This window comes from Somniosus microcephalus, unplaced genomic scaffold (assembly GCF_052327205.1).
Source record: "Somniosus microcephalus isolate GS21.2 unplaced genomic scaffold, FLI_Smic_1.0 unresolved_chr2, whole genome shotgun sequence".
Classification (NCBI taxonomy): Eukaryota; Metazoa; Chordata; class Chondrichthyes; order Squaliformes; family Somniosidae; genus Somniosus; species Somniosus microcephalus.
In genome coordinates this window covers 81,969,265-81,995,396 of record NW_028225180.1, presented here as the reverse complement: position 1 = coordinate 81,995,396, position 26,132 = coordinate 81,969,265, and the positions used below count along the sequence as shown (strand labels likewise).

Below are 26,132 nucleotides of genomic sequence, written 5' to 3'. Positions count from 1 at the left end.
GGGTCTAGAACGAGGGGTCACAGTCTCAGGATACAGGGTAGGACATTTAGGACTGAGATGAGGAGAAATGTCTTCACTCAGAGGGTGGTGAACCTGTGGAATTCTTTACCACAGAAGGCTGTGGAGGCCAAGTCACTGAATACATTTAAGAAGGTGATAGATAGATTTCTAGACACAAAAGGCATCAAGGGGTATGGGGAGCGAGCAGGAATATGGTATTGAGATAGAGGATCAGCCATGATCATATTGAATGGCGGAGCAGGCTCGAAGGGCTGAATGGCCGACTCCTGCTATTTTTCTGTTTCTATAAACAGCAATGTGATAATGACCAGATCTGTAAAGTCCGCGCCTCAATAATACACGGACTTCGGGAGAACAGTTTAACAGGTACTTTACTGAACAAGAGGCAGCTTGAAACTGAAACTACAGAAGCCTGCTAGGGCCTTTTATACAGGGGTGGTCACTGCCGGTACTGCAGTCTAAGACCAGTTATTCCCTTAAAGGTACATACACAACAATTCCTCCCCTTTTAGATAAACAGTACATAACATTCATTTAACAACTAAATAATAACTAATTACAATTTTCTCAGTAATATATACATCAACTGGAATAGTCATTTATAAGTTCAGTCTTTGAGGAGGCTTCCTGATCCGGACTGGATAGCGCCTTTCTCGAGTATCCTGTTCTGGCGGTGGAGTCAATTCTGGCTCATTGTCATTGGTTGGTTCGTCAGCTTCCAATACCCCTGCTTCTGAGGTAGACGCAATCTGTACTTCGGGCTCATTACCAGGTGCACCTGCTCGTGGTATGGGTTTGGCTTGTTCCTGTGACTCTAGAATCTGGTCAGCATGGCGTCTCACGATGCTCTCTCCAACGTCCACTGTGTACATTAGTGGTCCCTGCTGTGTGCATATCGTGCCTGGCTGCCATTTTTCTGTTCGGTAGTCGCGGGCCAAGACTGGTTGCCCTATCTTGAAGCTCCTGGTTGGCTTCTCATTTATGTGCTGGAACTGCTTATCCTCAACATCTCGTCTTATGTTTGGTTTGAGCAAATCCAAGCGACATCTTAGTCTCCGGTTGAAAAACAGTATGGCTGGAGTTTGGTTGGTTACTGCATGTGTCGCATTCCGGTAAGCAAACAGGAAGTTATCCACCTTGTGTTGCAGTGGTATGTCGTCATTATACATTGCCTTTATGGCCTTTCTAAAGGTCTGAACAAACCTCTCAGCCAATCCATTTGTGGCTGGATGATATGGGGCAGATGTGTAATGTTTCACCCCATTATTCTTCATGAACCTCCGGAAATCCTCAGACACAAACTGTGGGCCATTGTCGGAACAGATCTGTTCTGGCAACCCATTCCTGGCGAAGATGGTCCTTAGGACTGCAATAGTTTTCTCCGTGGTGGTGGAGGACATTTTAATGACCTCTGGCCATTTCGAATGGGCGTCCACAGCGATTAGAAACATTGAGTCCATAAATGGACCAGCGAAATCAATGTGTACCTGTTGCCATGGAGATGAGGGCCACTCCCATGGATGTAGCGGGGCCTGTGGTGGAGCGTTTTGGACCTTCTGGCATCCTGTGCATCTCTTGGTCATATCCTCGATTTCTTTATCGATTCCCGGCCACCACACACACGCCCTGGCTAGGCTTTTCATTTTTACCCCTCCCAGATGACCCTCGTGAAGCTCATTGAGTACTCTATCTCTCAACTTGGGTGGAATTACCACTCGGGATCCACACATCAAGGTTCCCCGGCACACTGACAGCTGTTCCCTCCTTGGCGAGAATGCTGGCAACAGTGAGTCGCCATATGCTGGCCATCCCTTCACCGTCAAATCATAGACCCGAGAGAGTGTCGGGTCATTTCGGATTTCCTTCTCAATACTTGCGTTTGTAACAGGCAAACATTCGACTATGGTCGCATGGAATATCTCCACCGGGTCCACTGCAGGTGCTTCTTCCGCCGTAGGCAACGGTAGGCGCGACAGCCCATCAGCGTTTCCATGTTGTTTCGTACCTTTGTACTCTATGTCATACTGATGTGCCCCTAGAAAAAGTGACCATCTTTGCAGCCGTTGCGCCGTCATCACCGGAACGCCCTTCTTTGGGTTAAAAATTGAGACCAGGGGTTGATGATCAGTCAGTAGGGTGAATTTCTGCCCGTGCAGATAGTGATTGAACTTCTTCACCCCCACACCAGGCTGAGGGCCTCCCTGTCAATCTGGGCATAGTTACGCTCGGCTGAGGTTAGCAAGCGCGATGCAAAGGCTATTAGCCTCTCTGAACCGTCACGGAATTTGTGTGACAGCACAGCTCCAATGCCGTAAGGTGACGCATCACATGCCAGCCGAATCGGTAGTGTTGGGTTGTAGTGGGCCAATACTTCTTTTGAAGTGATTTGGCATTTACATTCCTGAAAGGCACGCTTACACATCACTCCATTTCCATGTTACACCAGTTTGAAGGAGAGCATTCAGTGGGTGCAGAATTGTAGATAAATTCGGCAAGAACTTATGGTAGTAGTTCACCAACCCGAGGAACGACTTCAGTTGCGACACATTTTCTGGTGCTGGAGCCTTGACTACAGCCTCAATCTTGTCCGGCGACTTATGCAACCCTTCCTCATCAATCATGTGGCCACAATACGAGATTTGTCTCCTGAAGAACTCGCATTTGGGACGGTTGGCTCGTAGCCCATATTCCTGCAATCTCGTGAGCACCTGTTCCAGGTTGGCAAGGTGTTCATTGTCATTTTCGCCTGTAACCAGGATGTCGTCCAAATAACACTGGGTCCCCGGGATCCCTTGCAGGACTTGTTCCATTGCCCTCTGCCACATAGCTGGGGCCGATGCTACCCCAAATACCAGTCGATTGTACTGGTAAAGGCCTTTGTGAGTGTTTATCGTGAGGTATTTCCTAGATGCTTCTTCCACCTCCATTTGTAGATACGCTTGAGCCAGGTCAATCTTTGTAAAACGTTTCCCTCCAGATAGTGAGGCGAAAATATCTTCTATCTGCGGAAGCGGATACTGTACTGTGTGCAGGACTGGGTTCACAGTCACCTTGAAGTCCCCACAGATGCGAACCTTCCTTGGCTCCCCAGGCGTGCTGCTCAATGCTTTCTTCATTACAGGAACGATGGGTGTGGCCCACTCGCTCCAGTCCACCTTAGACAGCACCCCGGAACGCTCTAGACTCTCCAGTTCAGCTTCCACAGCTGGGCGTATCGCGTATGGCACCGGTCTGGCCTTGAAAAATTTTGGGGTTGCGTTATCCTCAATCTTTATGGTTGCCTTTACTCCTTTTAGAGTCCCAAGTCCTTGTTGGAACACCTCTTCCGCGTCAGATAGAATTTGTGACAGACGTCCAGGTGCAACGTCATCATCTTTTTTGTCAGTCACAGTTAGTGCCAGAATAGAATGCCAATCCAATTGTAGTCTTCGGATCCATTCACGTCCCAATAATGGTGGTCCTCCATCTCGTAGTATATACATGTATAGTTTCTGTGTTTATTTTCCGTTCTATTCAACTGGCACCCTTATTTTTCCTCTGGGGTAGACCTTTTGCCCCGTGTATGTCTTCAATACAATGGACGTGTCCTTTAAGGGTATGTGTGAGAATAGCCGCTCATAGTCTCGTCGATTCATGACAGTTAGGGCTGATCCTGTGTCCAATTCCATCTTCACTGGGGACCCTGCTATCATGAGGGTGACCCAAATGGTTCGGAGATCTTCTTTTGCGATCACGTTGTGTAACTTTAAACAACTTAGTCGCCTGCTCCCGGAGTCCTTATCACTCTCCTGATCTTCTGAACTACTATCTGTCAGTTTCTTTACTTTCCTGTACTGTTCCTTAGTAGTTCTTGTCGTGTTGGTCTTCTTTCCCGACCTGCAGACTCTTGCTATATGTCCCATTTTCCCGCATTGCCTGCATATTTTGTCTTTAAACCAGCAGCCCTTCTGCTCATGGATTGTTCTGCCGCAGCGATAGCACTTTTCGGCTCCATACGCCATTTCGTTAGCGCTGTATTCTTGTGGTTTCTGTTGTATTTCCGCAGCTCCCCATGCTGCTGCTTTGTAGGGTACTGCCACGCTGAAAGCCTGTTCTAGCGTCAGGTCGTTTCTGGGTTCCTTCACTCTGGAGCCCGCAGACAAACTTATCCCGTAAGGTGTCTGCCAGTCCTGCTCCGAACTGGCAGTGCTTCGATAACTTGCGTAGTTCCGTAAGATAGTCAGCATTGCTCTCATCTTTGTGCTGGTTTCTTTTATGGAACTTGAATCTTTCTGCTATCAGCAGTGGTGTAGGGCTTAGATGTTCCTGTAAGATATGAACAATCTCCTCAAAACTTTTCTCCATTGGTTTAGCTGGGGTAATTAAATTCCGCAATAGGCCGTACGTACTCGCACCCATCAGATTTAATAATACCGACGCCCTCTTTCCATCAGCCACCTCATTTGCCTTGCAGTACACTTCAATTCTTTCCACATACATGGTCCAGTCTTCTACCTCGTTGTCGAAAGCAGTGATACTGCCACTTTTCGGCATCTTGGGCGATTTAAAATGGCGCCTCCCGCGCTTTTGCTTCTTCCCCAATGGAATAAAATGGCGCCTCCCGCACTTTTGCTTCTTCCCCAACGGGATAAAATGGCGCCTCCCGCGCTTTTGCTTCTTCCCCTTACTGCCACGCTGCTCCTAGCGTTCACAGAATCACAGAAACCCCACAGTGCAGATAGAGGCCATTTCGGCCCATCAAGCCTGCACCGACACATATCCCACCCGATCCCCGTACCCCCACGTATTTAATCCCCCTAACACTAAGGGTCAAATTATCATAGCCAATCAACCTAACCCGCACATCTTTGGACTGTGGGAGGAAACCGGAGCACCCGGAGGAAACCCACGCAAACACGGGGAGAATGTGCAAACTCCACACAGACAGTCGCCCGAGGCTGGATTTGAACCCGGGTCCCTGGCGCTGTGAGGCAACAGTGCTAACCACTATGCCACCGTGCTGCCCTGTTCTACGGGGTAATGGCGGCGACCCGCAGCTTCGGCGCGTCTCGCTTTCCTTCCCCCCCTGTTTAGTTTCTCTCCGCTGTCCTGTTCTCGAGCACCGACCGCGCCCTGTGCGCTCCACCCTCTCTCTCTTGTTTTCTTTTCCCGGCGACGCTGCGCGGCCCGATTTGTAGAGCCGCTCGATCGAGCTTGAGCCTGCCGCAGTCCGGAAGGGTCAGCGCGCTACCTGCTACCAGCACGATTCGCTGGAACCACAGTCTCTCCCGCAATTCTCCAAACACCGATGGATTCTTTGGGCAGTTGCCCTCGGTCGACGCCCGTTGCTCAGACTACGACCTTCCAGGACCTTCCTTTCAGGCGAGATCCCCGTGAGATGATGCCACACTGCAGGTGAGTTCGAACTTACTCGTCGCCACTGTAAAGTCCGCGCCTCAATAATACACGGACTTCGGGAGAACAGTTTAACAGGTACTTTACTGAACAAGAGGCAGCTTGAAACTGAAACTACAGAAGCCTGCTAGGGCCTTTTATACAGGGGTGGTCACTGCCGGTACTGCAGTCTAAGACCAGTTACTCCCTTAAAGGTACATACACAACAAGATCATCTGGTTTTTTTTTAGTGATGTTGGTTGAAGGATGAGTGTTGGCCCAGGACACTGATAATATGAACTAAATTGTTCACTTTTAAAGGGGGGGGGGGGTCAAGAACAGCGAGACCTGGAGCTGTATGTACACAAACCTTTGAAGTTGGCAGGACCAGTTGAGATGGCCGTTTTATATTTTTAAATGCCTATGTGAACCTGGGCCTTTTATTAATAGAGGAATAGAATACAAAAGCAAGGAAGTTAGTGCCAAACTTTTATAAATCAGGCCTCAGCTGGAGTATTGTGTCCAATTCTGGGCACCGTGCTTTGGGAAGAACGTCAAAGCCGTGGAGGGGGGATTGACCAGAACGGAACCAGGGCTACGGGACTTATGCGGAGACACTGGGGCTGTTCTCCTTGGAGCAGAGAAGGTTAAGGGGAGATTTAATCGAGGCGTTCAAAATTACGAGGGGTTTTGATTGAGTAAATAAGGAGAAAGTGTTTCCACTGGCAGGAGGGTCGGTAACCAGAGGACACAGATTGAAGATGATAATCAGTAAAAGAACCAGAGGGGAGATGAGGAGAATTTTTTTACGCAGCGAGTTGTTGTGATCTGGAATGCGCTGCCTGAAAGGGCGGTGGGAGCAGATTCAATAGTAACTTTCAAAAGGGAATTGGATTAATACTTGTAAAGGAAAAATTTGCAGGGCTATTAGGGGAAGAGCAGGGGGAAGTGGGTGTAGCTCTCTGTACTGGCACAGCCACAATGGGCCGAATGGCCTCCTTCTGTGCTGTCTGATTCTAGGACACCGGGGAGAACTCCCGCTGCTCCTCTTCCAAATAGTGGCCGTGGGATCTCTTGCGTCCACCTGAGAGGGCAGACGGGGGCCCTCGGTTTAACGGCTCCTCCAACGGTGTGGCGCTCCCTCGGTGCTGCTCGTCTTGGAGTACGAGCTACCGCTTCTGCCGGGAACGCGAGAAGCGCGCGGGTGACTTCGTGGCGCAGCCTCCCCATGGCGGAGCAGCTCGCCTGAGACTTGGGAGCATCCCTCGGGGGGCCGAGCGCCGGCAATCATTGGGCTCCGATGGAACAGGTGTCTCACCCCCCCCCCCCCCCCCACTTCAGAAGAAGCTGGTGTTGGACACCCAGCAGAAGGACAAACGGACTCTCTGCGATGACTGATTTTTACCCACGACGCGCACACTCGGTTCACACATTTGATCTGCACAGACGCCCGCTGCCAAGCGTGTAAGGGCGTGCGTGTGCGCGTCAGGATGTCTCTGTTGAGGGCCAGATCAGGCGTGATGGTGATGGTTCTCACAGTCGAATAGTCTGAGGGGTGGCGCTTGAAGCAAGAGGCCGTTCCGGGCAGGGGACTGTTCTGTGACGATCAGAAATCATCCCGGTGTGCGCGCGGAGCATTTATTTCCCTTCAGTTCAGTGTTGTTCGCAGGGCGCGTTCCAAATATAACCTCTCGCCTTTTTTCTTAAACAGATCCCTACGGCACCCAGGAGAAACGGCGCAAAACACAAATTGAATTTATGAACATGCTTCAGAAATGTAACATGCAGGGTGAGGAATTCGCCGCTATCTGTCCAGCCACACACTCCCTCCCCATCTTACTTTTTATGTCGTACTTCAAAGTGTAAGATTTGTTAAGTGATTCTATGAGGTTTGGCTTGCCCCCCTCCGTTGACCTGTGACACTTTTTTTTCCCCCCTCCCACCCCAGGGGTGCCCCCTGCCCAAAGACCCATCGCGAAACCCCAGCGAGGTGGCGACGGCAGGTTGGCGAAGACCAAACTTTACGAGAAGCTCGGCCAGAGAGGTGGGAAGTTCAATTACTGCTTAAACCCGCTGCTGCGCATCGGAGGGGGAGGGCGATGGGGAGGAGGCGGGGCTGTGGGGGGGGATACGATGGGGCTGGGGGGATATGGGGAGGAGGCGGGGCTGGGGGGATATGGGGAGGAGGTGGGGCTGGGGGGATATGGGGAGGAGACGGGGCTGGGGGGGATACGGGGAGGAGGCGGGGTTGAAGTTCACGGTGGGGGAGGAGGCGGGGTTGAGGGTCACTGGAGGGAGGAGGCAGGGTTGAGGGTCACTGGGGGGAGGAGGCAGGGTTGAGGGTCACTGGGGGGAGGAGGCAGGGTTGAGGGTCACTGGGGGGAGGAGGCAGGGTTGAGGGTCACTGGGGGGAGGCAGGGTTGAGGGTCACGGGGGAGGCAGGTTTGAGGGTCACTGGGGGGAGGAGGCGGGGTTGACGGTCACTGGGGAGGAGGCGGGGTTGAGGGTCACGGGGGAGGAGGCGGGGTTGAGGGTCACGGGGGAGGAGGCGGGGTTGAGGGTCACGGGGAGGAGGCGGGGTTGAGGGTCACGGGGGAGGAGGCGGGGTTGAGGGTCACTGGGGAGGAGGCGGGGTTGAGGGTCACGGGGGAGGAGGCGGGGTTGAGGGTCACGGGGGAGGAGGCGGGGTTGAGGGTCACGGGGAGGAGGCGGGGTTGAGGGTCACGGGGGAGGAGGCGGGGTTGAGGGTCACGGGGAGGAGGCGGGGTTGAGGGTCACGGGGGAGGAGGCGGGGTTGAGGGTCACGGGGAGGAGGCGGGGTTGAGGGTCACGGGGGAGGAGGCGGGGTTGAGGGTCACGGGGGAGGAGGCGGGGTTGAGGGTCACTGGGGAGGAGGCGGGGTTGAGGGTCACTGGGGGGAGGAGGCGGGGTTGAAGGTCACGGGGGAGGAGGCGGGGTTGAGGGTCACGGGGGAGGAGGCGGGGTTGAGGGTCACGGGGGAGGAGGCGGGGTTGAGGGTCACGGGGGAGGAGGCGGGGTTGAGGGTCACGGGGAGGAGGCGGGGTTGAGGGTCATGGAGGAGGCGGGGTTGAGGGTCACGGGGGAGGAGGCGGGGTTGAGGGTCACGGGGAGGACGCGGGGTTGAGGATCACGGTGGGGGAGGAGGCGGGGTTGAGGGATACGGTGGGGGAGGAGGCGGGGTTGAGGGTCACGGTGGGGGAGGAGGCGGGGTTGAGGGTCACGATGGGGGAGTTCGCGGGGTTGAGGATCACGGTGGGGGAGGAGGCGGGGTTGAGGGACACAGTTCGGGAGGTGGGCGTGGATAAGTGGGGTTAATTTACCAGGTGTATTTATGGGGGTCTCTCATTCTTTGTCTCTCTTCAGGTGCGAGCGCTCCAGACATCCTGGGCGGGACCGTGGCGCCGGGCATTGGCTACCAGCCGCTCGACCGCTTCTCGGGCGCCTGCCACCCTCCGGCCTCCTCGGTGCCCATGCCCGCCTCCCAGCTGCCCTACTACCTGCCCTCGGCTGTGACGGACACCCGGGTCGGCCAGCGGGTCGGCCAGCTGGCCAGCCCTTTCCCCTTGGCGGCCCCCAAGGCCGTTGACGTGGTTGCCCTCCCCGCCTTCAGCACCATCGACGTGACCGAACTCTTTGGTTCCTCCTACCAGCTCGGCCCGGACGTTGGCGGGGGAGGAGGAGGAGGAGGCGGCGGCGGCGGGTCAAGTGGCGCCGGTTTGGTCAAGCCCGAGCTGTACCTGGGCGACGCGCACACCTCCATGGACCAGTTCCTGGTCGACGGGTCCCTGATGGGGCAGGACGGCGAGTGCGTCAGCCTGGGCTCCATCGACAACATGGATTTCCGCGAGATGCTCCGGCAAGACGCGGCCCAGAACCAGCAGAACCACCAGCAGAGCCACCACCACCAGCAGCAGCAGAGGCCCTCCCTCCCGGATTTCGGGCTGGAGGGCCTGAGCGCCAGCGTGCAGCCCACCCTGATGAGCTACTCGCCCGACATCCTGAAGCTCATGGCCAGCAGCAGGGAGGACGAGAAGCCGAACCCGGGGGAGGCGGCGATCAACGGCGAACTGGAACCCACCACCTTCCTGCCCGACCCCTCTGAGGACGACCATTTTATGTCCCTCTTCTCTCAGAGCTTTGAGCTGATGAACTCATCCGAGATAAACAAGATCTACGAGACGCAGTAGAGATTCCTTCCGGCCCGGCTCTTTTGTCGTTTGGTTGTTTGTTTGTTGTTGTTGAACCAACGCCTCCATTTTATAATTTTCATCCTCGTCTTCAAATCTCTCTCCCCTCCTCTCTCCGCTTCCCCTCCCCTCCTTTCCCCTCCCCTCCATTCCCCTCCCCTCCCCCCCATTCCCCTCCCCTCTCCCCCATTCCCCTCCCCTCTCTTTCCCCACCACCACCACTCCTCCAATTCTGGACCCTTGCACATCCCCGATTTTAATCGCTCCACCGTTGGTGGCCGTGCCTCCAGCCATCTGGGCCCTAAGCTCAGGAATTCCCTCCCTAAACCCCTCTCTCTCCTTTTAAGACACTCCTTATAAGCTTTGACCAAGCTTTTGGTAAAACGTCCCAAGACGCTTCACCGGAGCGATTATCAAACAAAAGTTTGACATCGAGTCACATGAGATATTGGGACAGGTGACCAAAAGCTTGGTCAAAGATTTAGGTTTTAAGGAATGTCCTTGAAGGAGGAAAGAGGTAGGGAGGCGGAGAGGTTTAGGGAGGGAATTCCAGAGCTCGGGGCCCAGGCAACAGAAGGCACGGCCGCCAATGGTGGAGCGATGGAAATCGGGGGGATGCGCAAGAGGTCAGAATTGGAGGAGCGCAATAACTCTCTTCAGTCCTCCTGCTCTTCTCAAATCATGAGCTTTGCAGAGATGATAGGAACCCTTTATTGCTGATTGTTCAATATCTCACGCGATGGAGGTCTGTGTTTGCTAAGAGAGCGACGACTCTCAAAATGGATCCCGAGTTGTCCAATGCATTTGCCTGAAAACACCGCTGCATTATATCGGCTTCTGACTCCAAACGCACATTTTTTTTTCCTCCCGAGAGCCCAGGATTACAAACTCTCCACTGATCAAAAGGAATCTCCAATCTCGAAGGGAAACCGGAAGAAAGCTTTGGGGGCGTGGGGGGCACCCACGAAGCAGAGAAGGACATTAAAAGTTTCGGGCGGGAATCGGGGCCGCTCTGATGAAGTGGCTTTTGCTGGCGTGCCCCGGCTGGCTGGGGGGGGGGGGGGGAAGGCCCCCCCTGCCTCCATCTTGTTCCGTGCTCGCCGTCCACAGCGGGCTGGGAAACGAAAGCGGGAAAGCACTGGGGGCGAACCCCAGGACCAAGCTGAACGAGAGCGAATACGGTGACGCCACTGCTGCCAGCCTGAGCACGCAGTTTGCGGGTACGGAAGCGTAGTGGTTAAGTCACTGGACTAATGATCCGGAGACGCGAGTTCAAATCCCACCACCGCAGTTGTGGGGGGGGGGGGATTTAATGAATTCAGTTAATTAAAAAAAAATTAAAAAATCTGGAATTAAAATGGCTAGTGTCAGTAATGATGACCGTGATACTTAACCGGATTGTCGTAAGAACCCATCTGGTTCACTAATGTCCTTTTTAGGGAAGGAAATCTACCGCCCTTACCCGGTCTGGCCGGTATGTGACTCCAGACCCACAGCAATGTGGTTGACTCCTAACTGCCCCTCTGAAATGGCAGGCTCACAACCACCTTCTCGAGGGCAATTCGGGATGGGCAATAAATGCTGGCGATGGCCACATGCCATGAACGAATAATAAAGAAAAATATTGTTAATCCAACAGACAACTTGTCTAATGGCCTGCGAATCAAGGTTACCAGTTTTGATGCTTTTAAAGAGCTGGACAGGCCCACTGACTACTCCTGGCAGCTAGTTAGTGGGGCGGGGAAAAGCAATTTGTGGGGGGGCGGGGGGAGAAAAGCTTTCATTCCTTCCACCGCCGTCGCCCCACTATGTGGCTTGAGGGTAAGGAGCAAGATGGAGGCGGTGCCATACCACCGTGCTATGGGCCAGTGAAAGCCCTCTATCAAATCAACTCCCTCCTCCTGAGCCGCAAGGCAATGGCGGGGGGTGGGGGGAGCCACTGACTGGTGAAGGAGAGAGGCCACCGGCTTCAATGGCCTGCTGCTGCTGCCTACCCTCTTCTGGGGGGTGGGGGGGGCCCAGTCCCGAGTGATCATGGCAGCACTCGGGGCTGTGGGTGCCCCATCTGGATCTGCAGTCTATCCATAAAAAAGACTCGCATTTCTCCAGCGTCTTTCACCACCGCGGGATGTCCCGATGCGTTTTTACTGCCAATGAAGTACTTTCCGAAGTAGTGGTCACTGTTGTAATGTGGGAAACGTGGCAGCCAATTTGCGCACAGCAAGCTCCCACAGACAGCAATGTGACGATGACCAGATCATCTGTTTTCATTATGTCGATTGAGGGGTAAATATTGGCCCCTCCGACAGTGCGGCGCTCCCTCAGTACCGCCCCTCCGACAGTGCGGCGCTCCCTCAGTACCCGCCCCTCCGACAGTGCGGCGCTCCCTCAGTACCGCCCCTCCGACAGTGCGGCGCTCCCTCAGTACCGCCCCTCCGACAGTGCGGCGCTCCCTCAGTACCGCCCCTCCGACAGTGCGGCGCTCCCTCAGTACCGCCCCTCCGACAGTGCGGCGCTCCCTCAGTACCGCCCCTCCGACACTCCCTCAGTACCGCCCCTCCGACACTCCCTCAGTACCGCCCCTCCGACAGTGCGGCGCTCCCTCAGTACCGCCCCTCCGACAGTGCGGAGCCGTACCGCCCCTCCGACAGTGCGGCGCTCCCTCCGTACCGCCCCTCCGACAGTGCGGCGCTCCCTCCGTACCGCCCCTCCGACAGTGCGGCGCTCCCTCAGTACCGCCCCTCCGACAGTGCGGCGCTCCCTCCGTACCGCCCCTCCGACAGTGCGGCGCTCCCTCCGTACCGCCCCTCCGACAGTGCGGCGCTCCCTCCGTACCGCCCCTCCGACAGTGCGGCGCTCCCTCCGTACCGCCCCTCCGACAGTGCGGCGCTCCCTCCGTACCGCCCCTCCGACAGTGCGGCGCTCCCTCAGTACCGTCCCTCCGACAGTGCGGCGCTCCCACAGTACGGCGCTCACTCAGTACCGCCCCTCCGACAGTACGGCGCTCCCTCAGTAGCGCCCCTCCGACAGTGCGGCGCTCCCTCAGTACCGCCCCTCCGACAGTGCGGCGCTCCCACAGTACGGCGCTCACTCAGTACCGCCCCTCTGACAGTACGGCGCTCACTCAGTACCGCCCCTCCGACAGTGCGGCGCTCCCTCAGTAGCGCCCCTCCGACAGTGCGGCGCTCCCTCAGCGCCCCTCCGACAGTGCGGCGCTCCCTCAGCGCCCCTCCGACAGTGCGGCGCTCCCTCCGTACCGCCCCTCCGACAGTGCGGCGCTCCCTCCGTACCGCCCCTCCGACAGTGCGGCGCTCCCTCAGTACCGTCCCTCCGACAGTGCGGCGCTCCCACAGTACGGCGCTCACTCAGTACCCGCCCCTCCGACAGTACGGCGCTCACTCAGTACCGCCCCTCCGACAGTGCGGCGCTCCCTCAGCGCCCCTCCGACAGTGCGGCGCTCCCTCAGTACCGCCCCTCCGACAGTGCAGCGCTCCGACAGTACGGCGCTCACTCAGTACCCGCCCCTCCGACAGTACGGCGCTCACTCAGTACCGCCCCTCCGACAGTGCGGCGCTCCCTCAGTAGCGCCCCTCCGACAGTGCGGCGCTCCCTCAGTACCGCCCCTCCGACAGTGCAGCGCTCCCTCAGTACTGCCCTGGAGTGTGAACCTAGATTTTTGTGCTCAAGTCTCTGGAGTGGGACTTGAACCCACGACATTCTGACTCGGAGGCGAAAGAGTGCTACCCACTGAGCCACAGCTGACCCTTACTGCATGGGCTAGTGTAAATAGAGCTTAGTCTGGCTGACTACCTGCATGTACAGTCACCTCCTGCAGCTCTTCGCTCCTGCAATATCTTAAGTGGTCTATGTAGCCAGACGCTTACATTAATGTATTAACATGTGCACCAGAATGATGTCGTTTTTTTTTTAATAAAGTACGATTCTTTTCAATAAAGCTGGAATTCTATTTCCGCTGTGCACTGGTGTTTGTCTGACGGGGGCTGCTGTGAGATAACTCTGACACACGGTAAATGTTTCTCCCCACCCACACCCCTCTCCACCGCTGCTGTGGGATTCAGCCCCCCCCCCCCCCCCCCCCCCCCCCCCACGCAGGGAAGGCCCAGGCTCTATCCCCGGCCTGTGCAGCGTTAGCCGACCTCCTTCGAGGGTCAAAGTTGGTCCCAGTGCCCCTGGGTTAAAAGACTTGCCGTTCTACAGTGCTTCTCACGTCCCAAAGCGCTTCACAGCCAATGAAGTACTTTTTGAAGTGCGGTCACTGTTGTAATGTGGGAAACGTGGCAGCCAATTTGCGCACAGCAAGCTCCCACAAACAACAATGTGATAATGACCAGATCATCTGTTTTAGTGATGTTGGTTGAAGGATAAATATTGGCCCCAGGCCACCGGGGAGAACTCCCCCTGCTCTTCTTCCAATAGTGCCCGTGGGATCTTTTATATCTGCCTGAGAGAGCAGACGGGGCCTCGGTTTAATGTCTCATCTGAAAGACGGCCCCTCCGACAGTGCGGCGCCCCCTCGGCACCGCCCCTCCGACAGTGCGGCACTCCCTCAGTACTGCCCCTCCGACAGTGCGGCACTCCCTCAGTACCGCCCCTCCGACAGTGCGGCACTCCCTCGGTACTGCCCCTCCGACAGTGCGGCGCTCCCTCGGTACTGCCCATCCGACAGTGCGGCGCTCCCTCGGTACTGCCCATCCGACAGTGCGGCGCTCCCTCGGTACTGCCCCTCCGACAGTGCGGCGCTCCCTCGGTACTGTCCCTCCGACAGTGCGGCGCTCCCTCAGTACTGTCCCTCCGACAGTGCGGCGCTCCCTCGGTACTGCCCCTCCGACAGTGCGGCGCTCCCTCAGTACTGTTCCTCCGACAGTGCGGCACTCCCTCAGTACTGCCCTTCCGACAGTGCGGCGCTCCCTCAGTACCGCCCCTCCGACAGTGCGGCGCTCCCTCAGTACCGCCCCTCCGACAGTGCGGCGCTCCCTCAGTACCGTCCCTCCGACAGTGCGGTGCTCCCACAGTACTGCGCTGGAGTGTCAGCCTAGCTTTTGGTGCTCAAGTCTCTGGAGTGGGACTCGAACCCACGACTATCTGATTCAGAGGTGAGACAGTGCTACACACTGAGCCATGGCTCACATTAAGAAGTTTGTTTTTTTAAAAGCCAGGGTTGCTGTTCCTGGGCTATCCAGTGATCCCTATTGGTGTGTGTGTGTGTGAGAGTGAGATTGAGGGTGTGGAATTTTAGTTAGAAAGGGATTGATTCATTTCCCACCAGCGCTCCACCTACCTTGCCCTTCCCTCTGCTTACAGGCCTCATACCAGCCTTACCGGTGGGAGCACGTAGCGCACGAGCTGCATATAGAGCGAGGGGAGGGGAGACAACACTTCCTGCTAGGCAGGCCAGGCCAAGCACCCGCGATCATTAGAGATTCGAGAGAAACTATTTATTTCTGCTGGTTGGGGAGTCTAGGACTAGGGGGCAGAGTCTAAAAATTATAACCAGGCCTTTCAGGAGTGAAATTAGGAAACACTTCTACAGACAAAGGGTGGTAGAAGTTTGGAACTCTCTCCTCCGCAAACGGCAATTGATGCTGGGGGTTAATTGTTAATTTTAAATCGGAGATTGATAGATTTTTGTTAACCAAAAGTATTAAGGGATGTGGGCTGAAGGCGGGTAGGTGGAGTTAGGTGGCAGATCAGCCATGATCTCATTGAATGGCGGAACAGGCTCGAGGGGCTGAATGGCCTCCTCCTCTTATGTTCCTGTGCAGCTGCCCTTCCCCCGAGGACGGTGCGCACATATTAAGAATGTCCAGACACTAGAAGGGTCATGCTTACCACAGCAAGGACACGGCCTCTGGCGTGCAAGGTTCGTGATATATGTTGAAGAAAATATAGACTTTACACAGGACATACGGCACAGAAACAGGCCATTCGGCCCAACCAGTCCATGCCGGCGTTTATGCTCCACTCGAGCCTCCTCCCGTCTTTCCTCATCTAACTCTATCACCATAACCCTCTATTCCCTTCTCCTTCATACGCTTGTCCAGCCTCCCCTTAAACACATCTATACTATTCGCCTCAACCACTCCCTGTGGTGGCGAGTTCCACATTCTCCCCACTCTCTGGGTAGAGAAATTTCTCCTGAATTCCCTATTGGATTTCTTGGTGACTATCTTATATTGATGGCCTCTAGTTATGCTCTTCCCCACAAGTGGAAACTCTCTCTCTCTCTATCCACTCTATCAAAACCTTTCATCATTTTAAAGGCTTCTATCAGGTCACCCTGTATTCACGAGAGTTTAGAAGAATGAGAGGGAATCTTATTGAAACGTATAAAATTCTGACAGTGCTGGACAGACTCGATGCAGGGAGGATGTTTCCCCTGGCTGGGGGGGAAGTCTAGAACGAGGGGTCACAGTCTCAGGATACGGGGTAGGACATTTAGGACTGAGATGAGGAGAAATGTCTTCACTGAGGGTGGTGAACCTGTGGAATTCTCTACCACAGAAGGCTGTGGAGGCCAAGTCACTGAATATATTTAAGGAGATAGATAGATTTCTAGACACAAAAGGCATCAAGAGGTATGGGGAGAGAGCGGGAATATAGAAACATAGAAGATAGGAGCAGGAGTAGGCCATTCGGCCCCTCGAGCCTGTTCTGCCATTTAATGAGATCATGGCTGATCATCCAAACTCAGTACCCTGTCCCTGCCTTCTCCCCATATCCCTTCATCCCTTTAGCCTTAAGAAATATATCTAACTCCTTCTTGAATATATTTAATGAATTGGCCTCTACTGCCTTCTGTGGTAGAGAATTCCACAGGTTCACCACTCTCTGGGTGAAGAAATTCCTCCTCATCTCTGTCCTAAATGGCTTACCCCTTATCCTTAGACTGTGACCCCTGGTTCTGGACTCCCCCGCCATCGGGAACATCCTTCCTGCATCTAGTCTGTCCAGTCCTGTTAGAATTTTATAAGTTTCAATGAGATCCCCTCTCATTCTTCTAAACTCCAGCGAGTATAAGCCCAATCGACCCAATCTCTCCTCATACGTCATTCCTGCCATCCCAGGTATCAGTCTGGTGAATCTTCGCTGCACTCCCTCCATGGCAAGAACATCCTTCCTCAGATAAGGCGACCAAAACTGCACACAATACTCAAGGTGTGGTCTCACCAAGGCCCTGTACAACTGCAACAAGACATCCTTGTTCCTGTACTCGAACCCTCTCGCTACGAAGGCCAACATACCATTTGCCTTCTTAACCGCCTGCATGCTTACCTTCAGCGACTGGTGCACAAGGACACCCAGGTCTCGTTGCACTTCCCCTTCTCCCAATCTATTGCCGTTCAGATAATAATCTGCCTTCCTGGTTTTGCCACCAAAGTGGATAACCTCGCATTTATCCACATTATACTGCATCTGCCCAATCACCCAACCTGTCCAAATTATACTGCATCCTCCTCACAGCACACACGCCCATCAAGCTTTGTGTCGTCTGCAAACTTGGAGATATTACATCTAGTTCCCTTTTCTAGATCATTAATATATATTGTGAATAGCTGGGGTCCCCCACTAGTCACTGCCTGCCACTCGGAAAAAGACCTGTTTATTCCAACTCTTTGCTTCCTGTCTGCCAACTAGTTCTCTATCCAAGTCAATACCTTGCCCCCAATCCCATGTGCTTTAACTTTACATGCTAATCTCTTATGCGGGACCTTATCGAAAGCCTTCTGAAAGTCCAAATACACCACATCCACTGGTTCTCCCTTATCTATTCTACCAGTTACATCCTCAAAAAATTCCAGTAGATTAGTCAAGCACGATTGGTATTGAGATAGAGGATCAGTCATGATCATATTGAATGGCGGAGCAGGCTTGAAGGGCCGAATGGCCGACTCCTGCTCCTATTTTTCTATGTGCTATGTTTCACCCCTCAGCCTTCTCCTTTCAAGAGAAAAGAGCCCCAGCCTGTTCATCCTTTCCCCGATAGGTATACCTTGTGTCTCTGGACTATGAGGTAGCCAGAGACGACCATACAAGGAAGGCAATGCCAGTTCCAGTTTGATACGAAATAATGCATTCAAAAAAACTCTGTTCGACGGAGGGGAAGCGAGAAGCAAACCAGGAGGAGCGATCAAATCTGCTGACGAATCTCCGTTTGTAAATTGCGTTATACTCTGAAGAAATTCTACTCCATTTTCGGGTTGGTTTCTATGTTAATCGTAGAAAAAAATTAAGTGATTATAACCGTAAGACTGAATCGGTTACTAAAGTGAACAACAGAAGGTTGCTTAAAACAACATGCTGACACGTTTTTTTGGGGCTTATTCGCCCTCTTTTCTCTATTTTCTTTTTAAATCTGTACATAGAAACATATGGCACGCCCGCCCGCACGCGCGGTTAGGTTAGTTCGGTCATGGTCACCTTGCTGAGGATGCGGGAGCGGCGGGGGATGCACTCTAGGTCGAAGTGGCTCTCGTAGAGGGCGGGGCACAGCTCGAAGCGGTTGGCCCGGTCGAGGCCCAGGTAGGTGTAGGCGTCGGGCCGGTAGGCGAGGGGGCACTTGATGCCCACGGCTCGGATGGCGGCGTCCAGGCGCACCACCTGTCCCACGTCGGTGAAGTCGTCGCCGGGCACGCAGATGAGGTGCCTGGCGCCGGGGCGGTAAGGGCTGACCCTGGCGGCCGGCACCTTGCCGTCCAGCACGGCCCGGGCGATGCTGCCCCAGGCGTGGTCGACCTTGAAGCCGGTGTCCAGCCGCATCAGCCACTTGCCGCTCCGCACCCGCCGGTTGAGGGCCAGCTCCTTGACCGTCTGGAAGGTGACCGGCCGCCCGCTGCCCAGCAGCCGCTCCCAGTCCTCCCGCAGGCCCGCGCCGTCGGCCGGCGCCGCCAGCGGCGGCGGGCTGGCCGGCCCGAAGACGGCGATCCAGCCCACCGGCTCGGCGTGGCGGCCCAGCTCGCCGTGCCGGAAGGTACGCGAGGGCCGGTTGCTGTCCAGCCAGTCCTCAAACTCGGCCCGCGGGGTCTTGCGGCCGTCGAAGGTGACCCAGGGGTCCGTGTCGGCCGTGTCCTCCTCCTCCTCCTCAGCCGGGAGCTGCTCGGACGTTCCCTCCTCCTCCTCGTGGTCGCTCATCCCGCTTGCTTGGCGGCGCTGGAATTCCTGTGCAGGATAAAAGGGAGGTGGGTGAGAGGTTGTGGGCACCGCCACTTGGGGAGACACGAGGCAACAACAACTTGTATTGAAATAGCGCCTTTAACCTCCCATGGCGCTGCACAGGAGCGTAAATCGGACAAAAATTTGACACCGAGCCACATAAGGAGATATTAGGGCAGGTGACCAAAAGCTTGGTCAAAAGAGGTCGGTTTTAAGGAGCATCTTAAAGGAGGAGAGAGAGGCGGAGAGGTTTAAGGAGGAAATTCCAGAGCTTAGGGCCCAGGCAGCTGAAGGCACGGCCGCCAATGGTGGAGCGATGGAAATCAGAGATGCTCAAGTGGGCAGAATTGGAGGAGCGCCGAGATCTCGGAGGGGGTTGTGGGGCTGGAGGAGGTTACAGAGATAGGGAGGGGGGCGAGGGCCACGGAGGGATTTGAAATCAAGGATGAGAATTTTGAAATCGAGGCGCTGCTTAACCGGGAGCCAATGTAGGTCAGCGAGCACAGGGGGTGATGGGCGAACGGGACTTGGTGCGAGTTAGGACACGGGGCAGCAGAGTTTTGGATGACCTCAAGTTTACGCAGGGTGGAATGTGGGAGGCCGGCCAGGAGTGTGTTGGAATAGTCGAGTCTGGAGGCAACAAAGGCATGGATGAGGGTTTCAGCAGCGGATGAGATGGGGCGGAGATGGGAGATGTTACAGAGGTGGAAATAGGCGGTCTTTGTTATGCCGCGGATATGTGGTCGGAAGCTCATTTCAGGGTCAAATTTGACACCAAGGTTGCGAACAGTCCTGGTTCAGCCTCAGACAGATGTTAGGGAGAGGGATGGAGTCAGTGGCGAGGGAACGGAGTTTGTGGTGGGGACTGAAGACGATGGCTTCGGTCTTCCCAATATTTAAATGGAGAAAATTTCAACTCATCCAGAACTGTATGTCGGACAAGCAGTCTGACAATTTAGAGACCGTGGAGGGGTCGAGAGAAGTGGTGCTGAGGTTGAGCTGGGTGTCGTCAGCGTACATGTGGAAACTGAGGCTGTGTTTTCGGATGATGTCGCCAAGGGGCAACGTGTAGATGAGAAATAGGAGGGGGCCGAGGATAGATCCTTGGGGGACACCAGAGGTAACAATGCGGGAGTGGGAAGAGAAACCATTGCAGGTGATTCTCTGGCTACGATTAGATAGATAAGAATGGAACCAGGCGAGTGCAGTTCCACCCAACTGGACGACGGTGGAGAGGCGTTGGAGGAGGATGGAGTGGGCAACTGTGTCAAAGGCTGCAGGCAGGTCGAGAAGGTGCGAGGAGGGATAGTTTACCCTAGTGGCCCCACACCCGCCATGTGCTAGGACTCAGGCTTCATACGCTCTCAGTGTGCGAGCTGCAGATTGTGGAGCAGCTATTCGGGGGGTTTCGACTAGTTTTGCCCCTCCTCCCCCTCCTCAGATGGTTCCATCCCCGGCCTGTGTTGTGTTAACTGGTCATAGAGTCATACAGCACAGAAAGAGGCCCTTCAGCCCATCAAGCCCCGTCTATTCTAATCCCATTTTCCAGCACTTGGTCCGTAGCCTTGTATGCTATGGCGTTTCAAGGGCTCATCTAAATGCTTCTTGAATGTTGTGAGGGTTCCTGTGGTGCACCAGTCGCTGAAGGTAAGCATGCAGGTGCAGCAGGCAGTTAAGAAGGCAAATGGTATGTTGGCCTTCACAGCGAGAGGGTTCGAGTACAGGAACAAGGATGTCTTGCTGCCGTTGTACAGGGCCTTGGTGAGACCACACCTTGAGTATTGTGCGCAGTTTTGGTTGCTTTATCTGAGGAAGGATGTTCTTGCCACGGAGGGAGTGCAGCGAAGATTCACCAGGCTGATACCTGGGATGGCAGGAATGACGTATGAAGAGAGATTGAGTCGATTGGGCTTATATTCGCCAGAGTTTAGAAGAATGGGAGGGGATCTCATTGAAACTTATAAAATTCTAACAGGACTAGACAGACTAGATGCAGGAAGGATGTTCCCGATGGCGGGGGAGTCCAGAACCAGGGGTCACAGTCTAAGGATAAGGGGTAAGCCATTTAGGACTGAGATGAGGAGGAATTTCTTCACCCAGAGAGTGGTGAACCTGTGGAATTCTCTACCACAGAAGGCAGTGGAGGCCAATTCATTAAATATATTCAAGAAGGAGTTAGATATATTTCTTAAGGCTAAAGGGATCAAGGGATAGGGGGAGAAAGTAGGGACAGGATACTGAGTTTGGATGATCAGCCATGATCTCATTAAATGGCGGAGCAGGCTCGAGGGACCAAATGGCCTACTCCTGCTCCTATCTTCTATGTTTCTATGTTTCCTGTCTCTACCACTCTTGCAGGCAGTGAGTTCCAGATTCCAACCACCCTCTGGGTGAAAAAGTTTTGCCTCAAATCCCCTCTAAACCTCCTGCCCCTTACCTTGAAACTATGCCCCCTGGTTATTGACCCCTCTACTAAGGGGAAAAGTTCCTTTCTATCTACCCCCCTCATAATTTTGTACACCTCAATCAGGTCCCCCCTCAGCCTTCTCTGCTCTAAGGAAAACAACCCCAGCCTGTCCAGTCTCTCTTCATAGCTGAAGCGCTCCAGCCCAGGTGACATCCTGGTGAATCTCCTCTGCACCCTCTCCAATGCAATCACATCCCTCCTAAAGTGCCTTGCTACAATTGGCCTCAGCGTTAAGGAGGGAGCTGGGGCGGAGAGGAGATAATAAATGAATCAGGGTCCTGACCACTATTCAGTGGCTGGAAAGTGTGTGGCTCGGCTGTGGCGCTGCCACCCACGGTCGAATATCCTCGCCACACTCCTAATCTCCGAAGAGGGCGCGCCTGGGCGAGGTTAACCGAGGGCAGCTGGTGCCCGTGGAACCACTGAGCTCAGCACCATCAGGAGAAGAAAGATCTTGCATTTCTATAGCGCCTTTCATGACCTCAGGACGTCCCAAAGCACTTCACAGCCACTGAAGTACTTTCTGAAGTGTGGTCACTGTTGTAATGTAGGAAACGCGGCAGCCAATTTGCACACAGCAAGCTCCCACAAACAGCATTGTGATAATGACCAGATCATCTGTTTTAGTGATATTGGTTGAGTGATAAATATTGGCCCCAGGCCACCGGGGAGAACTCCCTCTGCTCTTCCTCCAATAGTGGCCGTGGGATCTTTTATATCCACCTGAGAGGGCAGACGGGGCTTTGGTTTAACGTCTCATCCGAAAGACGGCCCCTCCGACAGTGTGGCGTTCCCCCAGTACTGCACCTCCAACAGTGTGGCGCTCCCTCAGTACCGTCCCTCCGACAGTGCGGCGCTCCCTCAGTACTGCGCCTCCGACAGTGCGGCGCTCCCTCAGTACTGCCCCTCCGACAGTGCGGCGCTCCCTCAGTACTGCCCCTCCGACAGTGTGGCGCTCCCTCAGTACCGCCCCTCCGACAGTGCGGCGCTCCCTCAGTACCGCCCCTCTGACAGTGCGGCACTCCCTCAGTACCGCCCCTCCGACAGTGCGGCGCTCCCTCAGTACCGCCCCTCCGACAGTGCGGCGCTCCCTCAGTACCGCCCCTCCGACAGTGCGGCCCTCCCTCAGTACCGCCCCTCCGACAGTGCGGCGCTCCCTCAGTACCGCCCCTCCGACAGTGCGGCGCTCCCTCAGTACTGCCTCTCCGACAGTGCGGCGCTCCCTCAGTACTGCCCCTCCGACAGTGCTGCGCTCCCTCAGTACTGCCCCATGACAGTGCTGCGCTCCCTCAGTACTGCCCCTCCGACAGTGCGGCGTTCCCTCGGTACAGCCCCTCCGACAGTGCGGCGCTCCCTCAGTACCACCCCTCCGACAGTGCGGCGCTCCCACAGTACCGCCCCTCCGACAGTGTGGCGCTCCCTCAGTACCGCCCCTCCGACAATGCGGCGCTCCCACAGTACCGCCCCTCCGACAGTGCGGCGCTCCCTCAGTACTGCCCCTCCGACAGTGCGGCGCTCCCTCAGTACCGCCCCTCCGACAGTGCGGCGCTCCCTCAGTACCGCCCCTCCGACAGTGCGGCGCTTCCTCAGTACTGCCCCTCTGACAGTGCGGCGCTCCCTCAGTACTGCCCCTCTGACAGTGCGGCGCTCCCTCAGTACCGCCCCTCCGACAGTGCGGCGCTCCCGCAGTACTGCCCCTCCGACAGTGCGGCGCTCCCTCAGTACTGCCCCTCCGACAGTGCGGCGCTCCCTCAGTACCGCCCCTCCGACAGTGCGGCGCTCCCTCAGTACCGCCCCTCCGACAGTGCGGTGCTCCCGCAGTACTGCCCCATGACAGTGCGGCGCTCGCTCAGTACTGCCCCTCCGACAGTGTGGCGCTCGCTCAGTACTGCACTGGGGAGTGTCGGCCTGGATTTTGTGCTCTGGTCTCTGGAGGAGGGGAGGCAAGAGGGATAAAGAATTGGGATTCCAAACAGAGAGTGAGATCAGATGATGGGCTAGGAGTCAGTTTACATCTGGCGGGGGGGGGGGGGCAGTGGTTGAATTTCTGTCGGGAAATGGACCCTCGACTTACCGGAAAATTGCTCAGTCTTTGGTGCTGCTTCTGTTCTGCTGGCAGGCGAGTCTACTCGAAGCACCTTATCAGTGTTTGTACCCCCAGTTTGTTCCAAGTCTCCAAGACTTAACTCCCTGCAGATTAGAAATATGATCATGGTAAAAAATACAGAGGAACTGGTACACTGCAAATTAAATACACAGTAGATGTGGTACCCTCAAAACTAAACAGGGGACGGGGGCACAGCAGCACAGTGGTTATGTTACTGGACTAGTAATCCAGAGGCCTGGACTAATGGTTTGGCGATATGAGTTCAAATCCCACCATCGCAGCTGGGGAAATTTAAATTCAATTAAATAAACTTGTCGTTAAAAACCCCATCTGGTTCACCAATGCCTTTCAGGGAGGGAAATCTGCTGTCTTTACCCGGTCTGGCCGGTATGTGACTCCAGACCCACAGCAATGTGGTTGACTCTTAACTGCCCCTTTGGAATGCCCCTCATTCAAGAAAGCGGCTCACCACCGCCTTCTCGAGGGCAATTCGGGATGGGCAAAAACATCATGGCGAAGTTCACAGCCCGCGAACAAATGGAAAAAAAAACCCACAGTAGGAGCTGCGACACTAAAAATCAAAGTTAATAGAAGAATCTTGGCATGGAAAGAACACGCCAAACTAAATTTAAGGGAAGCACGGTTTAAAAACCGTTGCTGCAAGTAACTCATTGCGCTTTTCAACGATGAAATGATTCAGAATCGCAAGTATTTAACTATAAATATATAAGCTGAAAAAAATACTCAGATGTCCAGGCACTTATTGGCTCCTCGCAAGCCATTAAATCTCCCAACAGCTGCCCTGGGGAGGGGTCAGTTGAACAGTTAGCCCGGGGATGGCAACTTGACCCTTTCCTGCTCTGTGGGGCTCAGTATCACAGTGGGGCCCCTAGCAACGCACTCCAGAGGAGAGGGGGGCCCTAGCAAAGGAGCCAGAGGAGGGGGGGGGCCCTAGCAACGGAGCCAGAGGAGAGGGGGGGCCCTAGCAACGGAGCCAGAGGAGAGGGGGGGCCCTAGCAACGGAGCCAGAGGATAGGGGGGGGCCCTAGCAACGGAGCCAGAGGATAGGGGGGGCCCTAGCAACGGAGCCAGAGGAGAGGGGGGGCCCTAGCAACGGAGCCAGAGGAGAGGGGGGGGCCCTAGCAGCGGAGCCAGAGGAGAGGGGGGGCCGTAGCAGCGGAGCCAGAGGAGAGGGGGGGGGGCCCCTAGCAGCGGAGCCAGAGGAGAGGGGGGGGGGCCCTAGCAGCGGAGCCAGAGGAGAGGGGGGGGGGGGCCCTAGCAGCGGAGCCAGAGGAGAGGGGGGGGGGCCCTAGCAGCGGAGCCAGAGGAGAGGGGGGGGGCCCTAGCAGCGGAGCCAGAGGAGAGGGGGGGGGCCCTAGCAGCGGAGCCAGAGGAGAGGGGGGGGGCCCTAGCAGCGGAGCCAGAGGAGAGGGGGGGCCCTAGCAGCGGAGCCAGAGGAGAGGGGGGGGCCCTAGCAGCGGAGCCAGAGGAGAGGGGGGGGCCCTAGCAGCGGAGCCAGAGGAGAGGGGCCCTAGCAGCGGAGCCAGAGGAGAGGGGGGGGGCCCTAGCAGCGGAGCCAGAGGAGAGGGGGGGGGGGGCCCTAGCAGCGGAGCCAGAGGAGAGGGGGGGGGCCCTAGCAACGGAGCCAGAGGATAGGGGGGGCCCTAGCAACGGAGCCAGAGGAGAGGGGGGCCCTAGCAACGGAGCCAGAGGAGAGGGGGGGCCCTAGCAACGGAGCCAGAGGAGAGGGGGGGCCCTAGCAACGGAGCCGGAGAGGCGGGGCCCTAGCAACGGAGCCGGAGGAGAGGGGGGGCCCTAGCAACGGAGCCGGAGGAGAGGGGGGGGCCCTAGCAACGGAGCCGGAGGAGAGGGGGGGCCCTAGCAACGGAGCCGGAGGAGAGGGGGGGCCCTAGCAACGGAGCCGGAGGAGAGGGGGGGCCCTAGCAACGGAGCCGGAGGAGAGGGGGGCCCTAGCAACGGAGCCGGAGGAGAGGGGGGCCCTAGCAACGGAGCCGGAGGAGAGGGGGGCACTAGCAACGGAGCCAGAGGAGAGGGGGGGCACTAGCAACGGAGCCAGAGGAGAGGGGGGGCCTAGCAACGGAGCCAGAGGAGAGGGGGGGCCTAGCAACGGAGCCAGAGGAGAGGGGGGGCCTAGCAACGGAGCCAGAGGAGAGGGGGGGGCCTAGCAACGGAGCCAGAGGAGAGGGGGGGGCTAGCAACGGAGCCAGAGGAGAGTAGGGGGGGCCTAGCAACGGAGCCAGAGGAGAGGGGGGCCCTAGCAACGGAGCCAGAGGAGAGGGGGGCCCTAGCAACGGAGCCAGAGGAGAGGGGGGCCCTAGCAACGGAGCCAGAGGAGAGGGGAGCCTAGCAGCAGAGCCAGAGGAGGGGGCACCCTAGCAACGGAGCCAAAGGAGAGGGGGCCCCCTAGCAACGGAACCAGAGGAGAGGGGGGCCCTAGCAACGGTGCCAGAGAGGGGGTGCGGCCTAGCAACGGAGCCAGAGGAGAGGTCCCTAACAACGCACTCCAGAGGAGTGGCCCCTAGCAACAGACCCAGAGGAGAGGCTCCTAGCAACGGACTCCAGAGGAGAGGAGACCCATAACAACGGACCTAGCAACGGCAGCTAATCGAGGACCCAGGCTTGGAGGCCCAGTCGAGGGCCTGTGAGCACCGCTCCTCCTCCGTCTGATCCCCGGTATCCCGGCCGGCGCCGCCCCGGGGGGAATCTGTCGTCCTTTCCCCCGCCCCGCCCCGGCTCAGGCAGCGCGGCCGCCGCCCCTCTGACC

General features: G+C 56.1%; 2 protein-coding genes across 4 annotated transcripts in view; one reads left to right on the top strand and one right to left on the bottom strand.

Annotated features, from left to right (window-relative positions):
* rela (RELA proto-oncogene, NF-kB subunit a) overlaps positions 1-11,964 on the top strand; it is a 49,370-nt gene extending 37,406 nt beyond the window's left edge. The window contains exons 9-11 of the mRNA XM_085976212.1: positions 7,106-7,183; positions 7,343-7,438; positions 8,779-11,964. Coding sequence (XP_085832338.1) covers positions 7,106-7,183; positions 7,343-7,438; positions 8,779-9,602 — 998 coding nt within the window. The 3' untranslated portion in view covers positions 9,603-11,964. The remainder of the gene's footprint in view (positions 1-7,105; positions 7,184-7,342; positions 7,439-8,778) is intronic.
* On the bottom strand, positions 375-26,118 carry cunh11orf68 (chromosome unknown C11orf68 homolog). 3 transcript variants are annotated; one of them, XM_085976213.1, is made up of 4 exons: positions 25,957-26,118; positions 23,315-23,430; positions 18,042-18,779; positions 375-4,326 (listed from the first exon to the last, which is right to left on the bottom strand). In XM_085976213.1, the coding sequence occupies exons 3-4, from the start codon at positions 18,750-18,752 to the stop codon at positions 4,027-4,029; spliced, it is 1,011 nt and encodes a 336-aa protein (XP_085832339.1). In that variant the 5' UTR covers positions 18,753-18,779; positions 23,315-23,430; positions 25,957-26,118; the 3' UTR covers positions 375-4,026. The 3 variants fall into 3 exon arrangements, with proteins under 3 accessions (XP_085832339.1, XP_085832340.1, XP_085832341.1); XM_085976214.1 differs by lacking the exon at positions 375-4,326 and adding an exon at positions 16,752-17,828 and having other exon boundaries at positions 25,957-26,115; XM_085976215.1 differs by lacking the exon at positions 375-4,326 and having other exon boundaries at positions 17,840-18,779; positions 25,957-26,108.
* Positions 26,119-26,132: the final 14 nt, after the last annotated feature.

What these genes read in the sequence shown, in the direction of transcription:
- cunh11orf68 (XM_085976213.1), bottom strand. Translation starts at nt 18,752, where the DNA reads ATGAGCGACCACGAGGAGGAGGAGGGAACGTCCGAGCAGCTCCCGGCT. An exon ending in GCTCCCGCATCCTCAGCAAG is followed by an intron (nt 4,327 to 18,041) that starts GTGACCATGACC and finishes CATATCTTACAG; the next exon opens with GAACATCTAAGCCCTACACC.